General features: G+C 39.1%; 1 protein-coding gene across 4 annotated transcripts in view; it reads left to right on the top strand.

Annotated features, from left to right (window-relative positions):
* Nucleotides 1–23,136, top strand: part of ATXN2 (ataxin 2) — a gene marked incomplete at both ends in the record, with an annotated part of 42,522 nt that overhangs the window by 5,748 nt on the left and 13,638 nt on the right. For 3 of the 4 annotated variants that reach the window (XM_079543919.1, XM_079543917.1, XM_079543916.1), the window contains 15 exons: nucleotides 3,895–4,019; nucleotides 5,224–5,315; nucleotides 7,769–7,966; nucleotides 8,468–8,646; nucleotides 10,159–10,368; nucleotides 12,309–12,491; nucleotides 14,098–14,286; nucleotides 15,009–15,116; nucleotides 15,932–16,002; nucleotides 16,716–17,023; nucleotides 17,518–17,581; nucleotides 17,684–17,836; nucleotides 18,964–19,024; nucleotides 20,890–21,074; nucleotides 21,657–21,789. In XM_079543919.1, the coding sequence (XP_079400045.1) occupies nucleotides 3,895–4,019; nucleotides 5,224–5,315; nucleotides 7,769–7,966; nucleotides 8,468–8,646; nucleotides 10,159–10,368; nucleotides 12,309–12,491; nucleotides 14,098–14,286; nucleotides 15,009–15,116; nucleotides 15,932–16,002; nucleotides 16,716–17,023; nucleotides 17,518–17,581; nucleotides 17,684–17,836; nucleotides 18,964–19,024; nucleotides 20,890–21,074; nucleotides 21,657–21,789 (2,259 nt within the window). Of the gene's footprint in view, nucleotides 1–3,894; nucleotides 4,020–5,223; nucleotides 5,316–7,768; nucleotides 7,967–8,467; nucleotides 8,647–10,158; nucleotides 10,369–12,308; nucleotides 12,492–14,097; nucleotides 14,287–15,008; nucleotides 15,117–15,931; nucleotides 16,003–16,715; nucleotides 17,024–17,517; nucleotides 17,582–17,683; nucleotides 17,837–18,963; nucleotides 19,031–20,889; nucleotides 21,075–21,656; nucleotides 21,790–23,136 lie in introns of all 4 variants that reach the window. The other variant, XM_079543918.1, reaches the window with a different exon arrangement.

Genomic DNA, 23,136 nt, shown 5'->3' with positions numbered 1-23,136 from the left:
AGGCTGAGACAAGAAGTGAGGCCTTAACATAGGAAACTTCTTTGCTTGGAGACTTCATGCAGAGCGGGTTCAGAGGCATTGGGAGCTAGTGGAGGCTTACATACAGCTCACACTTTTTTATGGCCAGCTCTCATTTGATCATTTATTTGAGTTTTACCCATATACAAAATGAACTGGATATAAATTTGGCCGTGTCAAGGTGTCACGTGAAGTGCTCCTTCAACAGCTCAGAGATACGGGGCCCCAGCAAAGGGGAGTGTGAGCACGCAGTCGATATCTTGCGTGCTAACCCTCTGCCAGTTGGCACCCAGAGCAGCAGTTTGCTTCAGCTTCTACTTTCTTAATAATCTTAAGAGCAGTATCTTTGTTTTGGAAACAATGATTTGAAGAATTTGTGTGTTCTCAGTTGTGCTGCTCATCAGTTTTGTTCATGCCTTGTTTGTCTTGTCTTCTTTTTAATCTTGGTGTCCCTCTGTGTCTTTCTGACTGTTCCAGGATAATAGTGAGCTGTGCCTTGAAGTACCTTTCTGCTACATTCAGACTGCTCATGAGACTGTACTATGTGACTAGAAGTCTGCCTTTGTAGCTTGAATTCTTCCTAACTCGATTTTTTTGAGCTGTAAAGGTTAGGCTGATGTTGCAGTCTCACTTGTATCCTAAAATGAAAGAAAGGTGAAGAGCAGAGGGACATCCTGTGCCCTGTGATATACTGGATTCTACTGGGAAACTTAGCATTGCTTGTACGAATCTTCCTCAGGCCTGTAACACTCATTAAGCAGTGCAATTTTTGTGTTGCCTTGTCCCACCAGTTCATCTGTATCACAGTTTTTGACAGCGCTCTGCTGATGGTTTTTATGTGGCTTTTTAAATAGGAAAGTTAGTGGGTCAAATATGAGTCTTATTAAGCTACTATTTTATTTGCAGTATCTAGAATGCCAAAACGTTTTGTGTGGAGTTTTTTTTTCTGAAATTATTTAATATAAATTAATTAAACCCTCTGAGAATACAGACATTACCTCCATCAGGTGCTGCCCTCAGTCCCCACGTCCGTGTCTTCTCACCTTGTTGGAAGAAGTTCCCCTCTCCCCCAGTGAAGCATCATGGAAGCAAATGTCGCACAAGTGACACAGGCAGCCTCCAACTTACGTTTGGTGTAAAATGTCTGACCTGGGAGGATCAGGCATGAAGCAGTGAATGAATGGCAGTAGGCGCAGAAGCAGTACTGGCTGGCCTAGATTATGGCTGTGTTGGCTATGGGGTGTTGATAAGGTGAATGTACAGCTTCCAGATACCAGTGCTTTACTTTCGCTTTCCAGTTGAGTGTGCTCTCGTTACTCCATCACTGTGGATTTAGATAGCACTTTGTTATTATGTAATTCCTGTTTACATTTAAACATCTGTTCTTGTAATGTATCTTAAAAGCTGTTTGCGTGAAGGGAAACTGAGATGTTTTCTGCCAGATTGATATACCTTACAAATCTGAAGGCTGTCCAGAGGGATTTTAGCAAAGCAAAATAGAGAAATATACTGGGATTGTGAATAGGGGGAATATTGCTGAAGTTTTAACGTGGAAATCATCTTTGCAAGGTGAGAGATGTGTAATCAGCTTCAATGTGTCTGCGAAAGGGACTGAAAGAGTGTAGCTGTGCCTGAACTCAGACTTATAATGTGGAAAAAATCCACCTGTGTTTATATCTGATGTCTTCCATTTTTTTCTCTCTCCATATTTGTTTGTAGTTCCTTCAGAAACAGGTAATTTTTTTGGCAGTCACTCTGTCTCTGCATCTTGCCTTTCATAACGCTTCTGTTACCATAATATATAATGGAAGCTTAATCTCTTTGCTGGCGCATTTATAGCACTGTAAAACATGCATGTGTAACTTCACAGAATCATTTGGAATACCTTGCAGTCAGTCGATGACTTCTGTTCCCACCCTTGATTGTTACCTATCCTAAGCAGCTGGAATTGCAACCACTGAAAAGTTGCATCAGCACTATTATTTAGCACAACAATACCGTGGCTGTTTCAGAACAGTGTACCAATAACCCCAGAATGTGCCTGCTGGAGGCATCGGATGTAGTGAGAAGCTGAAATGATCTCACTTGGAAGTGTTAACCTTCAGCTGTGGAGGAATTATCGCAGCTCTGTTGGGGAACTGTGCCCCAAGGTCTCACCAGGTGGTTGATGCAGGTTTTTGCAGCTTCACACGAGCCCTAACAGTGGTTTCCCTCATTAGGGTGGCCTTCCTTCATTTGGCTTTCTTTTCGTCATTTTACTGATTCTTTTGTATTTGAAATGAATGCTTAGCTAATAGACATCTTTCTTTCTGTACGTCTTCTATAACATTTTATTTCACATATGCTTATTAACAACGCTTAAATGCTGAATCGCTTCCCTGTCGTTTCTTTGGTCTCTTTGTATGAGTTGAGCATTTCATGAGACAGCCTGTCCTGTACCATACAGAGCTAAGCACAGTTCTGATAGAATGGCAATACATGGGGATAGATCATGGCAATATATGGGCAAAACTTGATTGTGAAATGGGCAAAACGGGGATAATAGGCTGTGTTGACAGTCTCTTAAGAAAAATCCTCAGTAATTGTTTAAACTCTGCAACACTGGTGGCCAACAAATCACTTCAGATGTTGTTAATTCTTTTCATGATGGCTTTCATGTTCATTTCTCCTCGTAGGATTTCGGATCTTGCCAAAAGTTAATTTAAGCCATACTCTTCCTATCTAGCACTGCCTGGTGGTTTGACCTCATCTTTTTTAAAGACCTGAAGTGTTTGCTTCTTAGTTTTCTTTAGAATTATAATGAGAAATTCTAGGCTGAAGGCACTCAGAGAAGCTTATTTTATTTTTAAAAATTCTTCTGTTTAAGTAATCTAAGAATTTGCAGACAGCTCTAAGATTCGGTTGCTTACAGAATAGAAAAGCTTGGCTTCCTTGATGAATGTTTTGTACTTTTTTTTCCCCCTTTTACAGTACTTCAATATTTAGTATTATTTCTTCTGCCATTTTCATAGTCTGACTTGAATGAAACATGAACAAGTAAAAATACAAGCTTGTGATCTTTATCTTTTATGAAATTTTTTACAATTTGTATAAAAGATTGCATACCCTTAGTGCATTGGCTAATCAGCGGCATATTTATTTTCATATGTTGCTGAGGAAAAGAGCGTCTCTGAATCTTGCTGTGTGATGTGGGTAAGCTGCCACCTGAAAAAAGCTTGCAGGAAACAGCATTTCTCTGTTGCTGTCCCATTGAATGAGTACCCCAAGCTAATGGGTAATTGAGTTATACTGCAAAGGGAGTGCAGCTGTGTGCGTGCATGCTGGTGTGGTGAGTTGTGGAGACAGAAGGAACTCAGGAAATTGAGGGGAAGCTTGTATTCTGCTCATTTAAGGGATGGGGTGCATTCATGCTTTTTTTTTTTTTTTTTGCTATTTGCATAATTTGTTAGCAGTTAGTTAAGCTCCCTGGACAACAAGCACACTGTAGGAATCTTGGATTTGCTGTAGGAATGGCACTCCCCAGGTAGTCCCATTCTTAGCAGAAACCATACGTGCAGTTTGTGTATAACTTCTGGAAATAATTGCAAATAATTATTGCTATTCTTTGGTACCTTGTCTCATACTTAAAGTTGCAAAAAAACCCACCCTGTGAATAGATTTATTTGAAGTTAGTCTGCACTTCCTGGTTTTTGTAAACATCAGCAGACAGCTCTCTGATGTAGTCTCAGGGAACACAGCAGCTGCAAGAGGTGAATGCTGTTAATGTGTCTGCAATCCAGTTGTGTTTGGTTGTTCCTCAAAAAAATTGGTGAGTTCAGTGTTTTCCTGTGCCTAATCAAACTGATTTCACCTCCATCCCTTCCCACTCCCTTCTAGATGCTTTTACTGATTCAGCCATCAGTGCTAAAGTAAATGGTGAGCACAAAGAAAAGGATCTTGAGCCGTGGGATGGAGGAGAGACCAGCGCTAACGAGGAGCTTGAGGCACTGGAGACAGATGTTGTAAGTAATGCTTTTTTGTTGGTTCTGGTGGTCTCTAGAAAGCGGGCTGCTTCTTTGGATGTGCCTTGCCACAAACATCCCTTAATTTTAATCTAGTAGTGGGGCTGAAGATGCTGGCCTATATCACTACATGTTCAGCCTTTGCTAGCGGCTGCCCCAGCACTTTTTAAAAATTTGAACAAGAATAGCTGGATTTCAAATGCCACTTTTGGCAAATATTGACAAATGGCAGCTGCTGGGGTAAGGAACTTGTTTGATTCGAGGACTGGCTGAAAAAGGAGCTTTTATTAAGAACTCCACATTCAGCAGCACACTGAAGTCGCTTATGTTTAATCAGAGCATTCCTGTCTGACGATCACTGCATTTGTAAATGATGGTGAAATTGTGCTTAGCTGTCTCGGAGCTAAGATGAAGGAAATTGATAGGAGACTGACCCATGGTTTAATAAGCACAGGTACAATCTCAGCAGATTATGCATCGTTAGATGAAGAGTATGTTCTTAAATGAGCTTCTTTGTATATCATAGCAGTCAGCTTTTCCTCAGCCATGCGTTCTTCTTAGCAAGGTATTGTGCTGCATTGTGTTAAAGGCAAGAATGGAGTCAAGTTATTGTGGAGAATATTAACTTTGTCTTGCTAGAACAGTTACCCTGTCAATTTTGGTGTATGTACTGTACAGCTGAGATTTGTTGGAATACATAATGCTGCCAGTGCTTTTATGAAACACTCAAAACATTAATCATCTGTGAAGGTTAAGTCTTGAGTGCTGTAATAGCATACTTCATAAAGTGAGGAAGTTGCCCTGATCACCAGGGGTCTTCTGCCTGCAGTGTGTCTCAAATAATTGCATTAATAGTGCTTTTGGGAAGTATCAGTGCTTGTCATAGCAAGGGATGCTCCTAACGTTCAGAACTGCATACTGTGTTAGCCATTAACTAGTACAGAGCAGGCATGGTGCTTAGAGAACAGAAACCAACCAACCACAAAGCAAAAAAGAAACCTACCTGGCTTCTTAGGATCGAGTACATACATCTGATGAACAAAGACCCCTGCAATGGGGTTTGCTCTGCTAACTTTCTGCTATGAACAGTGAATTTGTAAGCCAAGACAAAAGAGCAAAAGGTTTGACTCCTGCCACCAGCCCTTCATTTTAAGGGAAGGTGGTTCCAATGACATTTTGAAAAACAAGCATTATTTTCTTCTAGTCCAATGGATGGGATCCCAATGACATGTTTCGTTACAATGAAGAAAATTATGGTGTAATATCAACATATGACAGCAGTTTATCTTCTTACACGTAAGTTCTAAAATATTTTCTTATTAGATTTGTATTTAATGTTTTCCCTGATGTGACAAAACTTGTATTCTCAAGATAATTTTATATACTTTCTAAGGTTTGGAATCAAATATCTGGAAAAAAAAAATAATGAATGAATAGCGCTTAAGAAACCTTGCCAGATTTCTGTGAATAGTTTATGTAGTAATCTGTATATATTCCCTTAAATGGGCACAGTTCATTCCCGTTGCAACATTTTCTGAATTTAGGCATGCAATAACGCTTAATTCTTAGAAAAACTTCTACAAGTGGAGTGAAAAATACCAAATTGTGGAACTATAATGTGTGTTTATGTAGCTGCCATATGCACAGTTTGTGTTTCACCCAGCAGAACAGTTGATTAAATCCTAATTTTATTGTGATTATTCCTAACGTAGGTATTGGAGTCTTGAAATGCTGCTGATATTTCGAGGGGGTTTTGTGCTGTGGATAACTTATTTAGCAGACTTGTGCAGACCTAAAGTTTTAGTTACAGTATAATAACAACTTGAGTATAGAAGAAGTATGAAGTCTGCTGTGCTTACTTTGGCAGCCTGGACCCATTCCCAGTAGTCTGCAGCTATAGCATTCACTGCAACTACAACACAAACCAGTTGCAGATGTTGAACAGCCATCATGAAATGTCTTTATTTTCCCACTCTTTTTGCCCACAACGTATTAAAACTTGGTTGTGAATGTCCAGGAATTGCAGTGATTATTTTTATTTTCTGATTTTTTTTGTCTGCACATCTCTTGTTCAACGTTTTATTGTCACATTATAGATGTGTTTTAACAAAAGCTTAATTGGCATATGTCTGCATCCTAGGGAAGCTGTTCCTAGAGCAATGAAGTATACTGAAGTGCTCTTTGTACTTCTGAACTTTAGTCTGCGATCTTTCCGCTTTATGGGTATTAATGGACACAAATTAAGAACATGAAGGTGGCTTTTAATTGCTGGAGACAAATTCCATTATTTCCTAGCCAAGCAACTTGCTTTGCATTTTGTTGCTTTAGTTGGGAAACTTATTCTGATTTTCCAAGCATACGATGAGCATGGTCCAGCTAAATGCTTACCTGTGCAATTGAAGGATTGTACAGGGTTTACTGTTCATTTTTTATCTTCCCAGAGCTTAGCAGTACCAGGTATAGTTTGTCAGTCTGCATAAAGGCACAAGTTCATGTTCTAGCAAGCAAGCTCCTTGGCTATGTTGGTGGCTACTGCTCTCACATGTGTCTTATTTGTGAGGCCATGCTTTCTCTTTCATCCTCTTAGCCACCATTGATAATGGCAGCAGCTGGCCAAAAGTGTGTGTGAGGAGGGAGACTTCTGCTGCAGTAGCAGAGCTCTGTGTTACAGTTTGGCAAAGCCACCTGCTTTCATAGCCTTGCCACCAACACTTGAGTAATCTTGCATGTATTATTTCTTACTTGGGCTGTTTCTCCAACTACTTCCTTTGTTCTTTGTTTATATTATCCTAAATGAGTGCAGTACCTGTTATCTAATACCAAGCATTGCACGGTCAGAGTCTCAGCTCTATGTAGCATATTCTAAAGTAAAGTCAATGAAACAACCTTCAGAATTTAAAATTTGAACCAGAATCACAGAACAGTTATTTCATAAAGCCTGACACAAAAATTAGAGCAGTGAAAAACAGCAATGGCAGATGGACAGAAGGCAGTGTCAGCTCAGTTGTGGTGTCATGTAGTTCATTATGTTAGTAATTCATTGCTCGTGTACTGAGTTCTTGTTTGGTGCCTTTCCCAAAAGGGCTGCATATGATTGTTGCATTGTGATATTACCTGATATTGTAATGCATAGAACGAATGGTTTTGAGGTTCCAGGACATGGAAAGTGAGTCTTGGGTTTCTGGTCCCGTGCTCTGAAGTACAGCATTCATCTTTTCTGCAATTACTCATAACTGGAAGAACTGAAATTCTGTGGCTAGAATTATGGGAGGATTAAGTTTGTAACTCTTAACTTCAGTAGTGTTGGGACTCTTACATCTATTGTGAATGTGTAAATTGCTAAACCAATTCAAATTTGGTCTCTTGAATTAGCTTCCTATCTAAATAATGGGCTAAGGTCTTTTTGTTGCTAATGTGCTCAGCCCTGTTAAAAGTAGGAGACTTTGCATAGCTTTAGGGACTTGGGAATCTGCATGTCCTAAGAAAAAGCTCTGCATCCTGACCTCAGTTCTCTAGGCAGGTAAATGGCACTGATTTTGTAAGTAATGTCAAACCAGTCCAGAAATACTGCTATTCTCAAAAAAGCATAGCAAGTCTCCTGGCTTAAAAGCAGCTTGTGTGTTATTTTTTTTTATTTTTATTATTTTGGTTTGCAATTTGTCCGCCTAGAATTAATGCTATATAATTTTGTAGGTTCTTTGTACTTCTGAATTCATTTCAGATGTTCTTTGCCTTCCATTGTCTTTCAGGGTGCCATTAGAAAGAGATAATTCAGAAGAGTTTTTGAAACGGGAAGCCAGAGCAACTCAATTAGCAGAGGAAATTGAATCAAGTGCCCAATACAAAGCTCGGGTTGCCTTGGAAAATGATGAAAGAACAGAAGAAGAAAAATATACTGCTGTTCAGAGAAATGCTAATGAGCGAGAAGGTCATGGTGTGAACACTAGGTACTTGCATACACTATGAATAGTATTTTTATTTAAATGATGTACATATTTTGGTACAGTAGCAATTTACTCATTGAAACTGTGCTTTTTCAGCAGGGCTGATTAGGTTAGGAATCTTGTGTAAACAGTCACTTGCTGGTTTTGGCACTCGTGCTGACCTGTACACCTCTACTTGGCCCTGTGTTATCTGTAACGAAACAGACTTCTCCATTCTGATATTTCACTATGGTGAATTCATACCAAATTTCAGGAAAAGGCAGTGGTTTCAGCGTGTCATGGAGAATTTCAGGCCTTAGTACTAATGCATTCAGTGTCTGTGGGCTCTTAAGTAGTGGAAAGTATAGTGAGTATCAAAGGATAATTCGTAGGGTGAATATTTGATCAACATCTGATTGTATTTTGAGCTTGTTTTGAGAAAGATAGGAAGTATCAGCAAAGAGTTCTTGAACTCGTTATTTTCCAGATCTTCCTCAACACTGATAGAAATTTGCTGTGTTTCAGGGAAAGTAAGTACGTTCCACCTGGCGGGAGAAACAGGGATGTTCTGTCTTGGGGAAGTGGAAGACAAAATTCACCAAGGATGGGCCAGTCTGGATCAGGCCCACCAATTTCAAGGTCTGGATCCCACACTTCAGATTTCAGTCCTAACTCTGGAGCAGATCAAAGAGTAGTTAACGGAGGCAAGTATCTGAAGTTGAAATTAATGTGCCTTAGAAAAGTGCAATAAATTACCCAATTAATGTTGAAACTGCATGAGATGTGGTTTTAGTATTTGTATTTAACAAGCTGCTTAGCATGCATCATTTAACACAGAGCTGGTGATTTTTCATCTGGGTTTAAGGTATTGATAACAAAACATTCATTTGAATGCATCGTCTGTAGCTTTGCAGAGCAGCAGAGTGTCACCTGCTTTCTACCTTTGTCTTAGATGATGGTGCAGTCTGCAGCTTTAAAGATGAAAAATTGCTTTTTTGAAATTTTTTATGCTACTGCTTAGCTTTCTCTTGAGGAAAAGCAATACTGACATCTAGTGAAAGGGACGTGGTGGCTGTACTGGAGGAGGCAAGTGCCTTCCTTCCTGGTGCTTGGATGAGTTCTGCTTCCTATTATAGAGGAGAAAGCAACTTGCTGGCTTCACCATCATGTGGGTGGAAAAACCATTGATGGGAAGCTAGGAAAAGTTATCACAGGAAAATCAGTCAAGTCTTCTCTCCAAATAGTTACTTGAGTGTTTTCTGCTGTATGCATAAAACATTTATGAATGGACATTGCCAGGCACTGAATAGCAGAAATTGGTGATTTATAAACTGAATACCAGTTTTTGAGAGATGGACTTTACCAGTAGCCCACCTTTGAGGCACTGTTTCTATATATTAAAAGTACTATTAAATGAGATTGCTGTGAATTAAAAATAATAATAGTTTAAAAAAAAAAAAGCATAATATTCAAGTGCCTCTATGTGGAGAGGAAGTCAGAGATATTTAAAGGTAAGTGAAACCTTCTTCTTAAATAGAGTCAAATATAAAAAGGATGTACGACTGAGTCTTGCCCAAACAAGTTGAAATTTGTACTATTTGTGGTCTGTGCCATCCTATTACTTTGCTGAGTCAACATCATACACTTAGCATACTCAAAATGGCTTATAAATAAAACGTATTTGGTTTGGAAACAACGAACCCTATATCCTAGATTAAAATACCACATTAATACCACAGGTAACTGCTGGAGGCATAGATGTCAGGATTCAGACACTGAACACCGCTGTTTTTTGTAAAGATACAGTTCCTAGAATTGGTACTGCTCATCATTTGGTTTGCAAGTAGCAGTTTGTGCGTTCAGTCCTACGCTGTACGAGAGCCTCTGGTAGCTGATGGAGGACCGATGCGTACTGTAGAACTTATACGTGGTAGGCTAACAGATCAAACTTTACTGTCTATTCCTTAGTAGTATTTGTAGATCCTAATTAACCCTTTGGGGAGTTTGTGACGTTCAGATATTAAATTTGACCCGAAGCAGAGTCCAGAATCTTACAGAGACTACTTTATTGGTTGCAGAAATAAATTAACCTACCCCCAAAGGGTTAAACGTGAGAAATCATTTTGTCATATTTTACTTTTTTTTTTCTGTTGACCTTTTTCCCCATAATTTTTCTTTAGTTTTTATACTTTCCTTCATATCATTTGTTCTGTCAGGTGTTCCCTGGCCATCGCCTTGCCCATCTCCTTCCTCTCGCCCACCTTCTCGCTACCAGTCAGGTCCCAACTCTCTTCCACCTCGGGCAGCCACCCCTACACGGCCGCCCTCCAGGCCCCCCTCGCGGCCCTCCAGGCCCCCGTCTCACCCCTCTGCTCATGGTTCTCCAGCTCCTGTCTCTACTATGCCTAAACGCATGTCTTCAGAAGGTACAATACCACAATTTGTTCATGTTTTTGTTTGTCTTTGTTTAACTCCTTTGTGAGTTTAATTACAAAATTGTTTTTCCTCTTCATTACTTAACCTATAATTTGTGTTTAACTTTAGTTTATCAGACTATTTCTATTAACCTTTTTATTTGAAGAGCTTTACAAAAACAAAATAAAGCTGTGAAATTTCCCAAGTTGGTATGAAATAAACTCAGCTTTGTAAACGCTGCTCAGTGTCTTAACCAACAACAACATGCAGGACCCGATAAGTTTAGAGAGCACTGTTAGGAATATCAAATTATAAAAATCTAAAAAATATATGAAAACAGTTGTTTCACAAAAAGCAGTTTCAAATTTAACTAAAATGATTCAATCACCTTTTGTTTATTTTAAAAAAGAGAACACTATAGTTAATAAGTGCAGTGTGGAATGGGATAGGATGAGCTGCTTCAAAGATGAATCAGTAGAAAACATTAGGTCTAAGTTTGCACTGAGGCAGGACAAGTCCCTGGTAGCCAAATGTATGCATGGAAACTTTGATACATGATCCTTGGTAACTGTATGCAGTAGAATCTGAACTAAATGTATTTGTACTCTGAATAAGGAAAAAATGTCCAAATTTTTAAGTGCACTGAAAAAAAAGCAAACAAACAAAAAACAACCAAAAGCCAGCTCTGCTGGAGCCAGGTTAGAGAAGCGTGCTCACTGAATCAGTAGCATGTTCTATGGCTTGCCTGATAAATGCTCAGCATGATCTGTAACCAAAAAGTGGACAGTAGCAAACATGTCTGCACAGTGTTCTACTGCCAATTAAATTTATCAGTGTGGGATTTCTTTGAAGTAGCAAGATATAAAGAATCCGTGTACAAATTCAGTTATTTTTTGAGCACTTGTGATTGACTTGTCAGGCATGCAGCGAACTGCTTACTGCAACATGAGAATTGCTGGGAAGTGTATTCTGTAAAATACATGCTTGTATATAAATTGGATTCAAGTGGGCTTTAGATTCATGATTAAAAAAGAGGCTAATGTTTAAAGTTTTATATAACCAGGAGAGGTACTTGGTATTTTAGAGCTTTATATAAATGAAACCAGGAAATTGCTACCTGTACTTCTGTTACTGATCTAAATGAAAAATGAACTGTCATCAGCCAGATTGTCTTATGCTCATCCACCATTTTTCCTTCTAGGGTATCAACATTTGAATCTGATCTTATAAAGAAAATGTTGTTAGGATGTAGAGACTGTATGGCTGCTTAGACTTGAGTATGACTTTTTTGTGGCAGCTGTATAAACTGTTCAGAATTACTGTATTCTCTTATGACTTCAGCTTCTGGTGTTAAACATGCATGACTGGAACCTTGGGATAACAATAACTTGTTTAGTTGCAATTTTGCTGACTTGTTAATGAATTGTGATCTGCTGCAGGCAATTCAGCCTCTGTGCAGAATGATCTGCTGGAATTCCCCACCAGCGTTGGTCAGCCAGGGTTGGCAGCTGCTCTGTAAATCAATGTTTGGCATCACTGACCACCTGACAAAAACAATGCAATCCTTTTTTTTTTTTTTTTTCCTCTTGGAAATGTTTGACAGCTCAGAACTGTGATCATCCAGCAGGAGATGGGCCACTAATTTTTTTTTGTCTTTTCTTGCTGTAAGCAATATTGGATGCTTGGATTCAAATTTTTAAATCTGGTAAAACTTCTAAATATCAATTAATATACTTTTTCTTAGTAAGGTGATGAGGATGCTGCTAGTCTGGCTGGACCAGTGGCTTGATCTTTTTGGTCTCACAGATCCCTGGTTCTAGTCTATGCCAGTGTGATTGCATTATTGTGAGTTACTAGGTTAAATCCACTTTTATAAACAGGCAGTATACTTGAGTATGCTTTGTGATGGATGTTGAGTACTTATTGTGTGGGGTTGTCTTCTTTTTCTCAGGGCCTCCACGGATGTCTCCTAAGGCACAACGGCACCCTCGAGGTCACAGAGTCTCTACTGGTAGGGGTACAATTTCAAGTGGCTTAGAATTTGTATCTCATAATGCACCAGGGGAAGCATCTACTACTGCAGTGGCACGAGGCAGCCCTTCAGGTGGGACGTGGTCATCAGTTGTCAGTGGGGGTAGGTAAAGCTTGGCTTATTGCAGATGGCTTGCCAGGGGTATCTTAGAGTCTTAATGCTAAGCAGAGTGCTGCGTTTCTAGACAACCCAGGCTCTGAATACACTGGTCTGCTAACTTAGCTTGCTTAGATGAAGCTGGAGAAGGATGTTACCAGGTAGTTTAGTGAAACAACTGGTGAGTTGATCCTTAAAGTGTAATATTGTCTGAATTGCAGAGAGGACAGGTCAGTTGCTGTATGAAAGAAAGGAAAAATGTGAGAGTTGTTGAAAGAAATAACCTTCTGGCATGTTATTGAAGGAGATGAGAAAAAGTTAGAGACTTTTCTGCTGAATTTGGTTAGTGACAGCCTAGCTGGATTGTTATGGTTTAGACAGGAGTGAGGCATTTGGGTAGAGGAAGGCTGGCATTACAAGAAAAGATGAAATAATACTCAAGTGAAGTTGGATGTAATTTTTTTCTTTAACAAACGATGCAGATTCTAAGTGGTTGTGTTGTGTTTGTCATAACTACTGTAGCAGTAGATAGAATCAATGTATTTTCTGAATAAGCTAACACTTTTTTTTTTTTTTTTTTTTTCCATGTTTGGCTTTAAATGTAAAGCTCAGTCTTGTGACAGCAACCCTGGTTTTGTAGTTGGGACAGTGTTCTGGTCAGTCGTCAGCAGCTGAGTGCTTTCTTGATTCCAGGTGCAAGTGAGCAACAGTTCAGAGTCTGATACTTCTTAGTGGTGTTAGAATTGTAGAGAAGGGCGATGGGAAGGCATTTTTTAGGAAGCAGATATGACTTACTGCCTAATGCATGGACAACCCATAGAACTGGTTGCCTTGTAGAAAAGTTCTAAACGCTTCTGTTCTGGCATTCTTTCCAATTCATCTTCCCTTCCTACACCGACTTTACGAATCAATGACATGCAAGTAGAACTGTTAAGCAATTTACCTTTCTTTCTTCTTGCTCACTTGAAGTTTATGTATGAATGTATGACATAAAGGAACTAACTAGCCACTGTGGGATGAGCAGGAGGCAGGAGGTACAACTTACCTTTTAAAGAATACACAGCTTTCTTTGCTGCTTTAATGCAGGGACAGAAGCGGACATCAGATTTTTCAATGAGATGTGCTGAGTTTTTTTTGTTGGTTTTTTTTTGTTTTGGTTTTGGTTTTGGTTTTTGCAGCTGGCAAACCTCCATAGGAGGGCACACTGTAAAGTGGAAGGTGGTTGGTTGGTGTTTTTTTTTCCCCCCCAGCCTTTCAAAAAATGTTTCGTATTTGTGTGGAGATGCAACCACCTTTTTCTTTCTTGTCTGAAACTTTGTTAATGTGGGCTCTTGTACCACTGAGGGGCCAGAGACCACATTACAGTTTCTTGGTGGATCTGCAGAGCAGTGATATTGTTAGGGGACAATCTGCAGGAAAATGGCACCATTTACCTGAAATGCTGCATTGTAAAGAACTAGGAGATGTACCTGAAAGGTAAACAGGTTTTCAGTCACTAGATAATGTTCCATTGAATATTTTAAAGCATGTTCTTAGTCATTTTAAAATTAAGCAAACTGCTGAGCAAATGAGGAAACTTATCCTATAACTGTTTTTTCCTGTTTGTTTCTAGTTCCAAGATTATCCCCTAAAACACACAGGCCTAGGTCCCCAAGGCAGAGCAGCACTCCTGCAGGACCAGCTCTGCCTTCTCCTCAGCCTGGTACTATTCCCACTGAATCTGTTGCCATGCCTGTTCCAGCTGCCTCTCCGACACCTGCCAGCCCTGCATCCAACAGAGCAGTTACCCCTTCCAATGAAGGTGAGTAACCCTCACTAGCTGGCAGATGCTTCCCTTGCCTCATCCCTGAAAATGAAAATGCCTTTACAAGATCAAAGCTGCTTTATTAAATGATGGGAAAAATTCTGACTGATGCGCTTGATTTTTCTGTGTCCTGAGTTCCCTTTTTCCCCACGATGATGACTTAAAAGTAAGGTTCAAAAGGCTTTTTAGTTAGACTGCATACTTAATTTCCCCTGCCCTTTATCAGGTATGGAAGTATGGGTGTTTGACCTAATTTAGGATTTTTTTTTTTAATGGGGTTTTTTTTTTGCTGTTTTCTCATTTGAAGAAACTCAGATCACTAATTTCTTAGAATGTTACAAGCATAGTGAAGGAACGAACATTTCAAGAGCACAGTCATAGAGATCTGACTCTCAAATCTTTGTAAAATTACACATGAAGAGCTTTTCTATCTGAAATAATTTCCTTTCGTTCTGAAGGTTTTTTTCACTAGCTAAGGATCTGTGTATGACTGGGAAGAGCGAGGTCTGGGACACTTCATTTGACTTAATAGCCATAGGATGGGCAAAGAGGAAGGATAACTCTCCAGACCCTAAAGAGCTAGCAGAAAATGTGTAACATAGAGATTTTCCTTTATAAGCTAAACATGGTTAAATCTCTCCTTTGTTCCCATCTTGTCATCTCTTTTTATTCAGTTTTAGTTGTGTATCAGAGAATAACTTTGACAACTTCTTTCCTAGCTAAAGATACCAGGCTTCAGGACCAGAGGCAAAATTCTGCAGCTGGAAACAAGGAGAATATAAAGCCAAGTGAGACTTCTCCTAGTTTTCCTAAACCTGAAAGCAAAGGTTGGTATCAAAAGCTTCCATAAGTACTTGAGTAATGTATAATTCTGAGCCCTAAACCTGCTATACTGACTAGTTTAATTAATGGTTTTAAGGAAAACTTTGAGGTAATCTGTCTTGGGTGTTGTATAGGGAAAATGATGTCATGCAGTTCTAAAGTGACAGAGACCTACAGTTTTAAGTATTGCTCTTGACTCCTTTCATCTACTCAGAGTAGAGAGATATTCATGTGGATAGTGTGTTCTTTGGTGGGTTTTTTCCCCCTTTTTTCTTCTTCCTCCTGGTCTGGATGGGGTTTTTACTTAGAGCTGTGCACACAATACTTCTGGTCATTGTGATTCACACAGTTTTTTTTTTTAACTACACTTCTTCCCATTATGCCTTAACATTGCCTTTTTCTCTGCAGTATTGCTTGTTACTGCATTTCTCATAAAAATCTTTTTGCACTGTGGAACTTGGTCAGCATTTCAGCTTTAACTGATATTTTTTAAATGCTGGCATGTTTTGCTTTGAGGGTTCTATTGCATGTTTCTTTGTGTTCATCTGGGTTCTGCAGTCCTTATACCTCAGGGCTTCTGTCTTAGTGTGTGTTAGAACTATAGATGTGTCAGTTACATAATGCCATGCTTTTACAGACTATTTCTGTGTCCTCATACATGCAGATCATGGGATGATACCAAATTGCAGATAAAGTGATGTATCTATATTTAATTTCTAGATATGCAAGCATTGCCTTTTTGCAAATTTAGGAATGTGGTGGTTGTAGATAAAAACCTGTGTTAGAGATGCTTGGACAATTCTGGTCTTGTCTTTGGCAGGTGTATCTCCAATTGTTTCAGAACATAGAAAACAGATTGATGATTTAAAGAAATTTAAGAATGACTTTAGGGTAAGTTTCTCTGTCCACTATCTTTAATGGTATCGTAGTTCTCGTGCATCCAGATTACTTTAATGAGCTGAATACATTGCATATGTTAATGGGGAAACATTGCCTTAAAACTTGTGCTCAATTTGTGGAAATGTCCATAAGAGCTCACACTGAATGTTATAAAATTCACTGCTAAATCTTGCTTGTCTGATTGCTTAATGCACAAGTATGCATATCAGCTTAAATACTGTACACTGAAAATGCTGCTCAGAACCTGTGTGAGAGTTAGGTACAAAGAATTAACATGTTTGTGCTGTGTGGAAAAGCTGCTTCAGAGTTTAATGGAGAGTTTAGCTGAGAAAAGCTGGAGACAAACATCTGCAGTTCTACTGCATGTTTCCTGGTTGTAATGATTTACTAAATCAGGTCAGCTTTTCAAGAGTTACTGTTAAATGTCATGGAGGGGGCTGAGTCTAAGGCGTGGTCTTAAGCTTTCCTGTCACTTCCTAATCAACATGTAGGTCAGACAACCTCTGAAAAGCTTCTTGCAGAGTGTAGGCTTAAAATGTTGTCAGTGTTCTTTTTTTTTTTTCTACCAGAAATACGTGTTTGAAAAGGTCATTTCCAAATGGTTGAGGTCTGTGGAACTGTACTGTACTCTGTGATGGTGTTAGGTTGTTGTTCCTAGTTTTGTGTATTAATTTAATGGACATATACCTTGGGTTCTTTTCCAGTTACAGTCAAGTTCCTCTTCAGATGCAGTGGATCAGCTGCTAAACAAAACCCGAGAAGGTGAAAAATCGAGAGATGTAGTTAAAGAAAAGACAGAACCAGCCCCTAAAGAACCTATCATAGAAACTGGCAGTAATACTAACTCTAACGGTGGCAGTAGCAAACCCAATAGTCCTAGTATTTCTCCATCAATAAGTAATAGTTCTGAGCAAAAGCGAGGGCCGGAGGTAACTTCACAAGGTGTACAGACATCTGGTCCAGGAAGCAAACAAGATAAAGAGGATAAAGAGGAGAAGAAGGATACTTCTGAGTGAGTAACTATGTCCTTTAGAATAAGCAAATCTGTTATTAGCATTTAATTGTTAGTACAAAAGCTATTATGAACATGTTATATCCTAATGTTTATATGACTGATGTAATTTGTCTCTTAATTGAGCAAAGGAAGCAGCAGATGAGATGCGTGTGCTGAATGAAAACCACTTTATGAGTCAGTGGTAGAGCTGCAAGCGTAGCTCTAGTCCTCTTGATGTCTGTTCTATGTCTAGATGATGAGTTAAGTGTTTTCCTGCCTCATGTGAACTGAAGTATCAACAGCAGGAAAACTTCTTTGTGGAGAAGTGCAGTATGAGTAGCGTCAGTGAGAGTGGCTTTTTGTATGCTGTGCTGTTTGAGTTCTCAGAAATCTGACTCACAGATGGAAATGAAATATTTAATCTCTGTAGATTTTTATTTGTTAGGGAGTTCAACATATGTGCTGTAATGGAATAATGCTCAGTGATGTATTTTGCTGTTCTTTATGTTTAGGCAAGTTAGAAAATCAACACTGAATCCTAATGCGAAAGAATTCAACCCTCGATCTTTTGCTCAGGTAAGTTAATTGATAGTGTTTAACATTTGCTCAGAGGCAAACCTTTTCCTTGAAGTACAGTCAAGCTAATCTTACATATGCATTGCTGAACTCTGTTTGTAGCCGAAGCCTTCTACTACACCAACCTCCCCTCGCCCACAAGCTCAACCAAGCCCTTCCATGGTGGGCCATCAGCAGCCAACTCCAGTGTACACTCAGCCTGTTTGTTTTGCACCAAATATGATGTACCCGGTTCCAGTGAGTCCAGGCGTGCAGGTAAAGTGCAGCACGTAATGTAAATTTGTTGGCACTTTTCAGATGATTGTCAGCCAAAAGGGGAGACTTAGGACATCTAAGTATTACTCCCGTAAATATGGGAACAATTACATTGTTGTTCAGTTTTAGCTATGTAAATACTGACTTTCCCCCAGTGGCCTTTCAACCTGAGAGCTATAATAGTCTCAAACACTTGTAAATTCCAGCAGCTGTGACTTGCATTTACTGTTAATCTGCACAGACCTCCTCCCCCTTGCTCCCAGCACAGTACTGCTAACTTAAGTTTTAAGCAACTGGTTTTTTTTGTCCTTAGCTTCCAGCTGTGTCCCACTAATTTCTGCTTGTTGCAGAGATCACTGGGCTTTCAGACCTAACTGCTATAAAGTTGTCTGATTTAATACATTGCTTGCAGTAACAATACTAGCATTACTTGGCAGGTTATTGCAAACCATATGGTCTTGGTTGGTTGTACGTGCAGACTTAGTCACAGTGGTGAAAGAAAGCATAGGTTAGGCAGAGTTCACTAAACTGTATTTGAAATCCGGAATATTTTTTTTTCTCTCTTCCTCTTGCTCAAAATGGTTGCTGGTTATTAAAAAAAAAAATGTGGTTAACAGTCCTAACGGTGTGGTTAAAGGTTTTGTTAGTGGAGGAAGCAATCAATCTTGATGTAACTTTGCTCTCATAAAACACTCATTATGCTCAGAATGTGTTAATGAGTGATTTAGTTGTCAGCTTCAACAAGGTCACAAGAGTTCTTCTTGTTTGGAATAAAGGAGTTTGCAAGAAACTTCTGTGAGGCTTCAGTCTTATGTTTAACCTAAGGCATTACATTTGTATAAATAGTCTCTGAAAAGAGTTTGAAAACCAGGATATGGCAGGTCTTGAAACCAATTTCACAGTGGAAACTTATTACAGAGTTCTGATATGCCATGATGAGTGTTGTGTTTGTTACCTGTGTCAGTGAAGTTTTAAGAAAAAAAATGGCTTCTAGTATTATTAGAGGTCATTGTATTTCTTTTTTATTTTTTGACTTAGAGTGAAAGGTCTGAAAGCTGTTCACCCCAAAACAGACACATACACATTTTTAAAAGGAATCTTTAGCTTAAACTCCTCTTCTGTTTCAGCCTTTGTATCCTATACCCATGACGCCCATGCCAGTGAACCAAGCCAAGACATATAGAGCAGGTAAAGGTGAGAATAATACTGCCTGTTTGGTTCTTAGTTTGCATGCAGCATGAACAAAATAACAAATGTTTGTGTATTTTCTAACCCATGTGCTTTTGTTTTCAAATTGAGATTTTAAATACTGTTCTTAAGGAAGGTGAGTTAAATGGAAATAGTCGTTTCTAGGTAATGTAATTTGGCCAAATCCTTGTAAGTTTGAGTAACATGACATTTCTGCTTTTGGAATTTAATTTAAGAAACTGGAAAATGTCTCTGTTACTTGGAAAATTAGTGTAAGCTGTTTTTCCTCCTATTCCTCATAAATATTACAGATTTGTTTAAGAGGGAACTTGGTGTATTCTTTGCACCGATTTGCAGCAGAGCCCTGAGCGGTGCCTTAATAGAGTTTTTGTCAATGAGAAGAATCTGTTTTTTCAGAAAGAGTATAGTTATGCATCTGCAAATGACTTTTTCCTGGTTCCAGTTTGTTCTTTTGCATTCCCTCTGCAGCAGCTGCCATTATTTTAGAAGTGACACCTGTGTGTGGTGAGATGCACTCATCTCTTCAGTGCAGAGAGGGAGCAAAAACCCACAGTGGTCTTATTTTTATAGCCCTGTTTCAGATATTGCTCTAATTTGACATAGTGCATGCTTTCTTGCAGCGTTGTACAGTGGTTCATGATGGTAGGTTCCAGTGCTGCAGATCAACTGCTGCAGTAGGAAATTACTTGAAAGAGCAGTTTAGAAGTAAACAGGTGGCTTTTTGAAAGCAGGGAAGACAAAAACCTGCAATGTATTTCTGCTTTAAAAGCACCAGCTTCTCTGTGATCTGACTAATGAAATGTTTTAGTTGCTAATGCTGATTGCTTTAATTAGAAGTGCTGATGGGTACTCCTGCCTTGCAAGGCCAGTCTCTGCTCTGCATTCCTTTCCAAAGTGTCAGTATTTCCTCTGTATCCGTTCATAGATAGCCCTGAAGAAGCTGCATGAGTTCAGTGCCTTTACCATCTTCAAGTTGTATTGTGTATTTACTTTTTTCATTTGCTGGTTTGCAGTGTAAACATAATCATTATTGAGTGAATTCACTGACATATCTTCAACATTTCCCTCTCCCTCTGCCTAAGAGGTCTGACAACGTTGCATTCTGCAGTGGAGTTTACAGGTGCTTGAGTTAGATTAGTTATTAGTTACATGCTCACTACAGCAAACTGGAGCTCACCCAGAGCTACCATGCCCTGTTACTTAGTCCCACACTATGGCACGCTGCTCTCTTAATCTTTTCAACCCTCCAATTATTTCTATTCCTTTTCTTCCTATGGATTGTTTTGTCCCCTTCAGTGTAGACCATGACCTGAAAATTCCTTTATGCTATCCTGAAGGATAGCACAGAGATTAAGAGATGCAAATACCTAAAATTGCAGCTGTGTGGAGACCTTTATTCTGCTCTCCTCAGCCGTGAGCACAAGCAGTGTTAACACTCAGCTTTCCAGTTGATGGAGCAGTTGCTGAGTGGTTCCCATAGAGGATAAATGAAGCCTTTTGAAGGGGGTAGGATCAACCTGAATTAATGTAGGTGTCCTGACATAACCCTTCTCTCTTGTTGTTGATTCTTGTCAGTCCCTTTCTCTCTTCACCTTCCTTTCTTCACAAAATAAACAGGTCTGAGTTTGTGGCTGTGTATATGTTTAAAAGACAGTGATGACAAATGCTTTTTGGAGGAACTCCTTTTTGTGTTGTTGCTTTCTAATAGAACTGTAATAAGGAGGTTAAAAGTAAGAGCTGAGGAGCTTCCGTTTGGTAACAGTGGCACTGTAATGTGAAAGCTTTCAGTAAAACTAGCATTTTTCATCCTGTATTTCTAATGTGTGGTGCTTTTTGCTTTGCAGTACCAAATATGCCACAGCAGCGGCAAGACCAACATCATCAGAGCACCATGATGCACCCTGCCTCAGCAGCAGGCCCTCCAATTGTAGCTACACCACCTGCTTATTCAACACAGTATGTTGCATATAGTCCCCAGCAGTTTCCTAATCAGCCTCTTGTGCAGCATGTGCCACACTACCAGTCGCAGGTAAGAGTCCTTTTGCTGTGTGTGATATGGCATGACAGATAGACAAGGGATTCAGTCCCAAATACCGTATTATGTCTGGTCTTAAAAGTCAGTCTGGAGGGTTTCTCTGTTCTGGAGCATATTTGGTATTGTAAAGTGCTTCAAAGCCTTTAGCAGTTTTAAGGTCAATTTAGAAGCTGTCATTTGTTGTTGATATTACCTTTTTTGAGTAATTCCTTTCAGGTCAGAGACAGGACATCTAGTTAAGCTCTGAAAATACAATTGTACTCTTAATGCAAAGGCTTTTAAATAAACATACTTAATTGGATAAATATGTGATCATGTACGTAAGCTTACGTAATTAGAGTGGCAGAAATTAGGCATGCCAGTGGTTTTTGTTGGCTTCTAATCCACTGCAGAAAACATCCTTATGTTCTTAGAACAACTGGGATAGGGCGTGATAGTACAAAATTCTTGGTTTGCCCTCTGTTTTCAGTAAGGCCAAGCTATTGCTCTTTCTAAATACATAATTATTGTTTAGATCAGACTAGTTTCTTGTAATTATCTTAACTGCCTGTTTTTTCTTATTTCTGTTGAATGCAGCATCCTCATGTTTATAGCCCTGTAATACAGGGCAACGCTAGAATGATGGCACCACCAACTCATGCACAGCCTGGTTTAGTATCTTCTTCTGCAACACAGTATGGTGCGCATGAACAGACGCATGCTATGTATGGTAGGAAACGTTTTGTGTTATATGTAACTTTTTAAGCTCTTACGTTGTGCAGGGATATATTTAAATCTCGAGTTTCAAATATGGGTATCGCTCAAAATTACACCAGTAAATGTGGTTTATATATCATAAGATGATGAGCAAAGCATTGAAAACTGAGCCACCTGGTTAAAATGAAAGCTCGAGTGTGCTGATTTCAGTAGGATGCCAGTGACCAAGATGAAATTTCAAGCTGGGAGCTGCTAAAGAATATCTGCTGAAAGAAGTTTGTTCAAGTTCTCTTGATGCCCTTGACACAACATCCCTTGATTGTTTCTTGTTTATAAGTAGGACTGGTTTTATTGCAAGGCTGTGACCTCAGTTTCACAACTTGACTTTAGTTCTGACAACTAGTGAAATGCTGTCTTTATGATACTACTAGCATTATTAACAGTACAAACACTACTGTCTAAGCAAAATAAAACTTGTGTTGCTTACCTTTCTTTTTTGGTAAGTCAAGATTTAAGTATTTGAAACAACTCATGTATTGCTTTGACTTTGGTCTTCAGCATCACCAGATGAGCATATTTCACTTAGAGTGAAATGGCGAAAATGTGGGTTTCCTTGTTACAAACTATAATGTGAGAACTTCTAAAGCGTTGCAAATGTATGATAAATCAATGCCCCTTTTGGAGGGAAAGCCTCACTGCAAAACATGCTGTGGAAAGAGGTAGAATCAAGGTTGCTAGAAGGCTTGAAAATTGTCATAAATTGTCAAAACGACAGATGGTCTCTTGAAAACATGGCATTTCAATACTTGTTACAGCATCTGAGGAAGACTTTTATTGGGTCACGTATATTATTGACTTAGATTCTAATAAAAGATTTTCTGTACCTTTAGACATCTTTGTATGTTTTCCGGTGCTTAGTTTTACTCTAATACTGAATGGAATTCCATGATGTGTCATGAAAACTTAACAAGGCTAAAAATCTGAAATTTAGACTTGTTTAAATCAAAATTAATTTCACACTGTGTCTTACCCATCTGAAAACATCCTGTCAGATCTCTGCAGTGATATGGTAACGTAGTAAAGAAACAAAAATAATAGTGAGAAATCTTTTTTGCTACTTGAAAGAACACCTCAGCTCATTTGTAATAAAGTTGAACTGGGAAGCTACATGAAGAGCTTAAGTCTTTCTCTCACAGGTCCTTACTAAATGTATTACTTTGATCTTTTCAACTCTTGTGCTTGAGGTGTCCATGTAAACAGATCTTCTGTTTGCTTTCTCATTAGATTAAATAGAATTCTGATACAGTGAACGATCAAAGGCTTTCAGACCTTTATTGGTGAAAACTCTCCCCTCAAACCC

This window comes from Tetrao urogallus (assembly GCF_951394365.1).
Source record: "Tetrao urogallus genome assembly, chromosome: 17".
NCBI classification, from domain to species: domain Eukaryota; kingdom Metazoa; phylum Chordata; class Aves; order Galliformes; family Phasianidae; genus Tetrao; species Tetrao urogallus.
Note: the sequence above shows the minus strand (reverse complement) of the source record. Positions and strands in the feature narration are given on the sequence as shown.